Here is an 11,332-nt window from a genome sequence, read left to right on the forward strand (position 1 = left end):
AGTAATAGAAAAATGCCTAAATAATTATTTGTTCTGACTAAGAAAGAATAGCTGTGTGAAAGATGTAGAAAGTAAGATTGCACATGGAAATGGACTTTAATATATACTTCGCCATATTGATCAGCATTTACCCATGTCTCTCAATTACTGTCCTTTTTATTTATATTTTCAAAGTTGAAATATGACCTGTTTGCTTGAATATTAATAAATATATGCACTGAATGTGTTTGCCGATAATTCTGAATACTACATATATATTTTAAGTATGACTTATTGAGTATGCACAGAGAAATGTGTGTGTATACACATAAAATGTCATAGGCATATGAAGTACGAATACGATGTTTACTGGTCTGTAAATGAGTCCATATTAACACTTTATTTATTTGATATGTATGGGTTCTGTATTTCAGAGATGATTTACACAATGAAGAAAGTACATGCACTTTGGGTTTCCATATGCCTGTTGCTTAATCTTGCCCCTGCTCCTCTTAATGCTGATTCTGAGGAAGATGAAGAATACACAATTATCACAGGTAAAATATTAGAAGCATTTATCTTTTTAAGCTAGTTAAAGCTCTCAATTTTAATCTAAAAAATCTACCATATTTTTCCATTGTAGAGGGAAATTAGTTTTTATTGAAGTGATATTTTTCTTTGGAAATTTATTATACCTAGTGCGTGCGTGTGTGTGTGTGTGTGTGTGTGTGTGTGTGTGTTAAACAGTCCAAAACCAAGTAACTTTAGCTGAAAGACTTCTCTCTTTTTTTCAGCACACAATATTAAACACTGGAGTAGCTCTGGGCTATTGCAAGGAGCAAAATGTTGTAAAAACAATTCCCTATGACATTTGATGCTACCCTTTGGCTAGGAAAAGTGTGAGGAGGAAAATGAACTTCAAACATCTGAGTTTTCAGCTATTCTCTTTCTTCCCCATGTTTCCAAAATAATAACTTCCCAGTAAAGACTAATATAAAAATCTAGTCAACCAGGACACCAAAGGATCTAGTAATGTAAGTTAGATCTAATCCCACAAAATTCTGTGTCTAAAAATGATAATATTAAAAATAAAAAATAGAGCATGGGGAAGACTATATGGTGATGGTTACTGTGGATATATACCTTTATTAAAGTAACATTTTGTGGCAAATTAGTAACTGTTGACAGAAATCTCAAGCATTGGTATTAATGAGAGAATATTAAACAAAATGTTAGCTTATTTTTGTATAGCAGTTTAAGATGTAAAAAAGATTTCCATAAATGTATTCTTATTTGATACCTCTAATAGCTCTTTAAAATGACCGTGTTTAGTGTACTTTAATAAAGTGTGAATAAATACATCTGGGCCTGAAACTGTGGAAGGTGCTAGAGAAACAGGTATGGCTGAGATGAGGTGCTGAAGAATCTCGCTGCTTCCTAGGGGAGTCTGAACGGTGGACAGTTTATTTCCGTATAATGTAGTAAACAAAGTGACAGAAGCATGGAGGCTGCTGCTGTTGATGGGAAAAGGAAGGAGATTCATTCAAGCTTGGTTGTTTGAGGGCTCTGCAAAGGGAATTCATGTTATAAAAATTTCCTAGAGACCGGACGCGGTGGCTCACGCCTGTAATCCCAGCACTTTACGAGGCCGAGGCGGGAGGATCACGAGGTCAGGAGATCGAGACCATTCTGGAGAACATGGTGAAACCTGTCTCTACTGAAAATACAAAAAAATTAGCCCGCATGGTGGCTGGCACCTGTGGTCCCAGCTGCTGGGGAGGCTGAGGCAGGAGAATGGCGTGAACCCGGGAGGCGGCGGAGCTTGCAGTGAGCCAAGACCGTGCCACTGCCCTCCAGCCTGGGCCACAGAGCAAAACCCCGTCTCAAAAAAAAAAAAAAAAAAAAAAAACTTCCTAGAGATGAAACATTACTTAGTAAAAACCCTCATGTGCCTTTTTGAAAATAGGAATTTGGACATTATGAGTTTCAATTCCTCATTCAGCTTTTTTCTCAAAAGTTGGTGGGTTAAAATTCGAACATTCTGGAGGTTACAGAAACAAGGAAGGTGGAGGATAAAATAAGTCCTAACAGGGAAAAAAAACAGGCAACCTCACTTGTGGGAAGTGAGAGGCAAATCGATCCAAGTGTTCCCTGTTTTGTCCCAGTCCAATTCTCCTCAATTGGACTGAGAAAATGAATATTGGATAACCAGGAAGTTCCTGAAATTGTTGCAGCTGCTGCCATAGTCAATCAATAATCCAGAATTAAGTCATCAGTAATTAAGCCAGAATTTAAAATTACTATAAGGTAGCTTCCAAACCTAGGTGGATAACAAATAATTTTGATATTTAAGCTAGACTTAAAGACCTCTTCACCAACTAGTTGCAGTTTTATCTAGTTTTGTTTTGCTTTTGTTTAAAATAAATTTTTATAATAACCCAATCTCACATCTGAAAAATTCTACTTTGGAGATACAATTTATCCCATGGTGCTAAGGTCATAACATCATTTTATAGAAGTATATTATTTAATTGAAATAAGGTACTCATTAATAGAAAAATGCACCAAATTTTATTGCTTCTCTCACAAGTAAATAGGTGATTTTTTTTATCAGTCCAATCAACAGGGAGGATAATCTATAATTAACTTCTAGATAAGACAAAAATGATAATAAAAATAGTGGTGATAAGCTTTTTAAAACAATTCCATTGGGCTAGAAGAGAGAAAATTAAGAGTGAACATTTAATGAAAGGCAAGTGTCTTTTGTAGGATTTAGAATCAGACAAACCTGAGTTTGCAGGTGCAGTTTGCCACCTAGTACCTTTGTGAGAATGAATAAGTTATTTAAACTTTCTGACTCCCAGTGTCCTAAGCTGTAAATGAATAATTTAAATAAGTGATTTTCTATGGTTTTTATATAAAAAGTGGAAAAGCGTCTGGCACATTTTCTGACACGGAGAAGGTAAAGTGTACATGTTTGTTCTTGCCTGCTAGAAAAAAAAAAAAAATCAAATTATTTCATTAGAGGCAAGCAGCATGTGGATTCTTAGATGGTAAGTTACCTGAAAAGTGGAAAAGCGTCTGGCACATTTTCTGACATGGAGAAGGTAAAGTGTACATGTTTGTTCTTGCCTGCTAGAAAAAAAAAAAAAAAATCAAATTATTTCATTAGAGGCAAGCAGCATGTGGATTCTTAGATGGTAAGTTACCTGAAAGCCCTAGATTCGCAAATAAGTTCCAAGAGGATGAATATTCTTACAGTCGAGGGCATGACATGTTTTCAGGCAGCAAATATAGTAAGCCCTCTATCCAACATCCCAAGACATGGGGCAGGGGGCGGGGAGGGGAAGGCAGGATTGTAACCTTTAGACTACGAGACATAAAATTCATGACATCGAATGCGAATGATTTAATGTAAACCATAATTCTATTTATATGGATGGATCAGATTAAATTCCTTTTACATTGCCCTGTATGTGTTTTGCTTTCTCATGACTGCTGGAAGTTAATGATTACCTCTGTAAACATTTCCCTCAAGTCTCAATTTCAAGTCTCAGGAAAGTTATCGCTGACCCCTTCAGGCTAATTAGGTATCCTACTGTTCACTCGCACAACACCCAGGACTTTCTGAATATTTGCGTAAGTCCTTAGTGTCTATATGCTCCATGAACGAGGGGCTGCTGTCATCTAATTTACTGTCATATCTGTAGTGACAGTACAGTGTCTGACACATGGTCAATACACAATTATTCACATTCAAAAGGGTTTTTTCAAAATAAGAAATGAAAATCAAGGCAGATTTCCATCCCTTTTGGGTGGAGTGGCATGGCACTGTGGGTCACACGGCACACCTGGCCATTGCTTGAGTCCAGGGATGCTGTGCTTAGATCACTGCAAGATCACTGCACAAAGAATATTCTAACCAGGATTTCTATAAGAAATACATTAAAGTGTGAATAAAGACAAATAATCACCTAATAATTAACAAAATATAATTCATAAAAGTTAATATTTAGTGTTTCTCCTAGAAAATTTCTATAGAAGTATCACCTACTTCTATTATTGAAACCATTTTTAGTTTCATAAAGGTGAATATTTGAAAATAAAGGTTGTTAATTGAGTGGAAATTATATAATTAAAACTGTATGCTTGATCCAAATGCTAGTTTAGGAATCTCAGTCACATATCTGTGACAATATCATGCAGTTATTAAGAATGTGTGAGATAGCTGTTGTAAAACCATATGAGGATCAATTTTGAACCCATCATTTATGGTATGAATTTAAGTCATTTACTTAATTTCTGCAATGCTATTTTAAAATTTATAAAATGAAGATAATAATGCTTAACTCAGTAGGTGGTTATGATCATTCAAGGGTACAATTACAAAAATGTCAAGAGTATTGTAATTACTCAGTGAACAACATTAGCTATTATTGCTAGGTACTACTACAGCCAGTTTATCAGCTTTTGCCTTTGTGGTGCACTGCCACCACCTGCTGGCGAAATTACTAAATAGCAGATTGAACTTAGGGTGACTGTATTTTTAATGCAGAAAATGGAAAAAAAAGATTTAGCTTGATGATAAACCCTATCAAATATATTAAAAATAAAAAGTAGAGAAATCACCAAATAGTATCTGATAAAAATTATTGATTTTAAAAAATGACTTTGCTGAATATACATGACAACTCATGTATTAGGTAAAGTTCCCTGTGTTTTGCAGATACAGATTTTTATTCAAGTTTTCTATCTGAAACACTGCCTCAATAACATGTCTCCAAAGTTCTGAAGTAATGTTAACTTGGGGCTGAATAACATCACATTATATGAGAATTTCTACAGCAATTCGAGATAATGGCATTCAGCTGTAAAATTAAAAATGCCAGAATATTTTTATTCCTGCTTTGTTAATTGAAATTATGTGAATTCTGGGGTCCAATATTTAAAGAACCGATCGGTCACATTTTTGTTGGTTTCAAAACAAACATGTCTAGAGTTCAGAAACTCACGATACGAAATTCGATGATACTTGTTGTGGTGTGGGCCTGCTGTAAGTGAGATGCACCACTTAGGGTCTTCACACCAACTTTTCCTGTTTCTCATAACAACTCAAAATGTCAGCTCGGCATTCTAAAATCCTTAAGTAAAAACAAAAATATATAAACAGTATTTACAATTATTCGTAAATGTGCCGCTCAGAAAAAAAAGTCAATGATTTTTAAATTTAAACTGACAATTATAACTTCAGTGATAGAGAAAATATGTTTTACCAAGTCATTTTGGTTGATACATTTTTCTATTTTTAGGAAGTATTTTTAGCAATCCTCAATTATATTTACGTTATGAATTTCTATTTAAAAAGTACTTGTGTATCTAATATAAGAAAAATGGAGAATTTTACCATGAAGTACTCATATTTGTAGGTACCAGAAACTCTCTATATGCCTGAGAGATCTTCTAAAGCAAATTATCATATTTTAGATAAATTCATCAACATAAAATGTTAAAGGATTTGAAAAAAAAAGAAATGACATTTAAACTTGTCAATGTTCACCAATATTTCTTAACTCACTTTGATAAAATTATTTATATATAGACTATAGATATTTATTGGATTTAGTGACACTGTTATTGGTTTAAAATTATTTTCAAAATCATGTCGGTAAACACAAACATTACATTTTGTCAATTGAAAATAACTCCAGAGAAATTTGAAGACACACAAATACATATGTGCAGAAAACTCAACTTTAGTTAAAGGTTTGATCAACATTCTTACTTGCTAATTAGCTATTTTATGACAACTGTGTTTGGTACTGAAACTATCCCTCTTTCATAATAGTTATCTGTCATATGTTATTCTAACTTAACAAATTCTGGACCTGAAAAACATACTCTTCTATCAGTTCTGTCAGCTCAATTTATTTCAATTGAAAAAAAAATCAATTAACTGACCAAATAGATCAAAGTAATGAGATGGTATTATGTAAATTTAACTAGAATTTTTAAAAATTGAAAGCAGTGTTAGTAGTTGAGATAAAATTTACATGTTCAAAAATAATTAGTGTCACATGAATCAAACAGCATGAAAATGACAGTTTATGTCTAGAAAACTGTATTTTTAACCCTTCCAAGATTGTAAATACTACCTACAATTTTATGACTCATATAAAAAATTAACAATATCATTTCAATCATTTTGTTACAAAGAGTTTTATCATTACTAAAATAAAACTAATACTTGCTATGAATTCAAAACTGATGATTAGAATAATAATATGTTATGGGTGGATTGCGAGTAATAAAATTATCTAATTTAACTTTTATTATATGCATATTTTCTCTTTCAAAAAATTCACCTTTTAAAATTACAGGAAATTTAAAACGGATTTCTTTTGAGACAATCATACTCCAGAAACTTATCCTGTATTTTATGCTTTAAAAATATTTTATGTGAAAATATTAAAGTCTCATCCATTCATTTTGTTGTTGTTGTTCAAAGTAAACTATTTTAGAATGCATGAAACCACTTTTTTCCAAGATATTTATACTCATCTGTTTAATTTAATATAATATTGCTGCCCCCTAGAGGAAAAATTGGTTTAGGTCATTTATTGGTTTTACTATTCCCCATAAGAGATTAATAATCAATTGCCAAAGACAGAAAATACATAGACTCAATATGCATAAAATATTCAAGAAGTATTATATGGCATTTTTGTCATTATTCTTTTGGTTGTACCACCCACAATTTTCAGTGTCTGTCTTTACTGGTAAACAAATAGAACTTATTCAATATTAGGCTTGTATTAATTTTATTGGACTTGAAAAAAATAGAATGTTTAAAAAATCTATTTGAGTTTCCTCTATTTGTATGCCCATTCCCAGGATAGAAAATTCTGTTATGAAAATTAGTAGCTAAGTATTTAAAGAAAAAATATATAATTTGAAGTCAAAAGAATTGCCTCATTCTATTTAAAACATAGAAAGCATTATTTACATTATTTCAGCATTATTAAAACCCAAGGATGGTATGGTAAGTTAAAAAAAAAAAAGCACCATGAAGTATATTTTTCATAACATCAAACACATAAATTTTCATAATTAGGGAATGATTTAATATAGTGTTATATACATATGTGTGTGTGTGTGTTTATCTATATATATAATATGAATGTGAATATGCTGTTGCTTTTAAAGAGTTGTTTTATGTGTAAAAAGTGAAACAAGTGTGGGTTAAGGAGAGAAATTCAAAGAACTGTCCACTAGCTGAGTTAAAAGAAGAGGTCTATTGGGGACACACCCACTTGAATGAAGTTGCCTTACAACTACTACTCAATTCCCTCCCAGTTCGGTTGGTATGATTTAAGCAATACCTCTCTAACAAGAGTCTAGAAGTTGTGTCTCATTTGGCGAATTTATTAACTTTATCTACAATTTTGGAAACTATCTTATCAGCATGTTTTATTGCACTTTTCCTTAAAATCAGGATATATTAAAGAGGAAATAAAGAACATCATTATAGTGTTGATGGAGATTACATGTTATATCTTTTATTTTTACCTTCTAGATACTGAGCTGCCACCACTGAAACTTATGCATTCATTTTGTGCATTCAAGCCGGATGATGGCCCATGTAAAGCAATCATGAAGAGATTTTTCTTCAATATTTTCACTCGACAGTGTGAAGAATTTATATATGGGGGATGTGGAGGAAATCAGAATCGATTTGAAAGTCTGGAAGAGTGCAAAAAAGTGTGTACAAGAGGTAGGTTTCTGGGAATCCTTATTACTCAAGACCCTTTAGGGCTATTGAGTCTAATTATGGATTTGATAATTTAGGGAGAAAAGTAATTTCATGCTATTTTAATATTTCCAAGGAATCTTTTATTTCCACATTTCCAGACTTTCAGGGAAGTCTAAAAACATTTAAGGAAAATGATAATTCTGAATTGTACCATGAAATACCCATATTTATAGGTACCAGAAACTCTCCATATGCCTCAGAGACATTTTAAAGCAAATTATCAAATTTTAGATAAGATCAGCTTGCACATTCAACTATCATTTTTCATTTTTTCATATCAGTGAATTACAAAATATATGAGGCCTCATTTATTGTCTTACACTCTCCTCCATAATAAAGACAGAAGAAAAAACCTCAACTCATGTTCACAGAATTGTGAAGTATTTTTGAAATAAAGTGGGTGTAATTCAGTCTCCCAGACTTGTAATCTCAGCTGTCAGAAGAAAAACTGTTAGTTACATTGACTTAGTCTTTCCTTTGTCAACACAATGGTATCATCTCTATCTTCTCTCAAGATCATGAATCTGGAAACTGAAGCTCTATGGCTCTTGTTAGAAAATTGTAATCTGCATGAAATAGTAGAACTATATATGAAATTTAAGGATTTTTTATTATTGGAACCTTGAAATACTACAGGAAATAAAAATAGAATACCATAGAAAAGAAAAATCATCCCTGATGACCCTTGTGGACTTTACTAAACCCAATGTTTTATATTAATATTACTAAGTTATAAATTTCAAAAGGATGTCATATTATATTACACTTTTATTCTACATTAATCCTACTAAAATTTAACTTGTTTTGCAAATTTTGCTAATAACCTTATTGTAATTTTATACAATGGATTAATTTTTACAATACAATTTTATACAATATAAAAAAGAAGATTTTATATCTTCTCACTAAGATAAATTACAAATAATTACTGACAAAAATTTTGAATTTTTTTTAAATCTCAGGTTATTCTTACAAATTGTAAGTTACTCAAGGGATAGAATAAGCTGAGTTGCTTTTATTTCCCTAGTTTCTAGCCCAATATTCTACCATAGCATGTTCGTAGAGCTGATTGGATACAATTGAGGTGATACATAAATGATATCTCTGCTTAGTAACACCAGATGTCTTGTTTTTTGCAAATCAGGCAGCTCTGCATTCGCACTCTGTTACTGCTTTCTAAATACCTTTTACTAAGCAGCCTTGGCATCATGGTGCTCTTGGCCTGTGGGAAAACCTCAGTGTGGTGAAAAAAGTGAACTTCTCTCCTCTGTGACTCTGTAAGATGTTTTGTTGTGTGCTCCAGAGCTGAAAGAAGAGAATAGATAAGAATATATTTCCTTAACCTCACAGCACTGATTTCTGTTTCCTCTCCATAGATGCCCTAGGAATGTTACTAACACAGTTTAGGCAGCTCAGTGGTCCTCAGTGGTGCCTTTGGTTTTGTGATTGCTTGGTCTTTTTCCATTCATCACAGATTTCTATACCCCATTTTCTTCCATACATATTGGGCCAAGTATCCTTTTGTGTTGAGTTGAGAATTATTCTTAGTTGTCAGTACCTTGGCTAGAAGCCTGGTTGTCTCATTCTTTTTAATCCCCACTCTTTCATTTAGCAGGTGATTTATTTTCATCAACTGGCCTCTTCTTTGAAATACATACCTGTTGTTTTTATATATGTGTATAGTTCAAGTCTTATGGTTTATCACTGTGCAAAAGTTACTCTTTTCTTTAAAGGTTAGTCAATGTAATCATTTTGCTCATCAGTGATAGCCTTGCTTATCATCATTTAAAATATCATTTCTGGCTAGCATGTAAATGTAACTCTCTTACCCCCATCTCCTCATTATCTATCAAAAGTCACTTGAGGCTGGGTGCAGTGGCTCACACCTGTAATCCAAGCACTGTGGGAGGCCGAGGTGGGTGGATTACCTAAGGTCAGGAGTTTTAGACCAGCCTGACCAATATGGTGAAACTCCATCTCTACTAAAAATACAAACATTGGCTGGGCATGGTTGCATGTGCCTGTAGTCCCAGCTACTCAAGAGGCTGAGACAGGAGAATTGTTTGAAACCAGGAGGTGGATGCTGCAGTGAGCTGAGATTGCGCCACTGCACTCCAGCTGTGCAACAAAGAAAGACTCCATGAAAAAAAGAAGTCACTTGCCATTATAGTATGAATGTCTGAGTGTTTTATACAGCAGACTACTGATAAGGATATAGCTGGTATATAGAAAAAATATGGCTAGACTTTTAAAAATGCACCTAGGGAGAGAATTGAATCTGCAGCCATGATGGACAAATAGAACAAGACTTTCTCTCCCAACATAAAGAACTATAAAACTGGGCAAAATGTAAAAAACTACTGTTTGCAAACATTGAACAAAAGGCAGTGTAGGATTGTGACCTCTAGGAGAAGGTAAATACATATGATGAGCCCTGCAATCTCCATTGCTTCCTGTGTGAAGGCATTCAAAACCGCCATTATAGTAAGAAAACCCAAGTACAGCATGGTGGTCTCTCTGAAGAGAGGAGATGGCTATTAGAGATTAGAAAGTGAAAGTGGTTGTGGTTTTCTAACAGTGTGTGTTATATGGTTTCGCTCTGTATCGCTACCCAAATATCATCTTGTAGCTCCCATAATTCCCATGTGTTGTGAGAGAGACTGCTGGGAAATGATTGAATCATGGGGTACAGGGCGGGGGGCAGGTGGTCTTTCCCATGCTATTCTCGTGGTTGTGAATGGGTCTCACATGATCTTATGGTTTTAACAAACAGGAGTCTCTGCATAAGCTCTCTCTTTGCCTGCCGCTATCCATGTAAGATGTGACTTGCTCACAGTAAATTGGTACCAGTAGAATGGGGTGTTGCTGAAAAGATACCTGAAAATGTGGAAGTGACTTTGGGACTGGGTAACAGGCAGAGGTTGGAACAGTTTGCAGGACTCAGAAGAAGACAGGAAAATGTGGGATAGTTTGGAACTTCCTAGAGACTTACTGAATGGCTTTGACAAAAATGCTGAGAGTGATATGAATGATAAGGTCCAGCCTGAGGTGGTCTCAGATAGAGATGAGGAACTTGTTAGGAACTGGAGCAAAGCTGACTCTCATGTTTTAGCAAAAAGACTCACAGCATTTTGCCCCTGCCCTAGAGATTTGTGGAATGTTGAACTTGAAGAAATGATGTAGAGTATTTGACAGAAGAAATTTCTAAGCACCAAAACATTCAAGAGGGGACTTGGGTGCTGTTAAAGGCATTCAGTTTCAAAAGGGAAACAGAAAATAAAAGTGTGGAAAATTTGCAGCTTGACAAGGCAAGTGAAAAGGAAATTACATTCTCGAAATGTCCCTGTCTGACAGCTTTGAAGAGAGTAGTGGTTCTCCCAGCACACAGTTTGAAATCTGAGAACAGACAGCTTCATAAGTGAAGGAGAAATAAAATCCTTTGCAAACAAGCAAATGCTGGGAGATTTTGTCACCACTAGGCCTGCCCTACAAGAGCTCCTAAAGGAAGCACTAAACATGGAAAGGAACAACTGGTACCAGCCT

The 11,332-nt window shown here is 34.1% G+C and overlaps 1 protein-coding gene across 4 annotated transcripts in view; it reads left to right on the top strand.

The window, feature by feature from the left end:
* TFPI (tissue factor pathway inhibitor (lipoprotein-associated coagulation inhibitor)) overlaps positions 1–11,332 on the top strand; it is a 108,258-nt gene that overhangs the window by 59,155 nt on the left and 37,771 nt on the right. For all 4 annotated transcript variants that reach the window (XM_011936484.1, XM_011936487.1, XM_011936486.1 and 1 more), the window contains exons 2-3: positions 414–536; positions 7,553–7,750. In XM_011936484.1, the coding sequence (XP_011791874.1) occupies positions 416–536; positions 7,553–7,750 (319 nt within the window). In that variant the 5' untranslated portion in view covers positions 414–415. The remainder of the gene's footprint in view (positions 1–413; positions 537–7,552; positions 7,751–11,332) is intronic.

The sequence above is a fragment of the Colobus angolensis genome, unplaced genomic scaffold (assembly GCF_000951035.1).
Source record: "Colobus angolensis palliatus isolate OR3802 unplaced genomic scaffold, Cang.pa_1.0 Scaffold153, whole genome shotgun sequence".
Lineage (NCBI taxonomy): Eukaryota > Metazoa > Chordata > Mammalia > Primates > Cercopithecidae > Colobus > Colobus angolensis.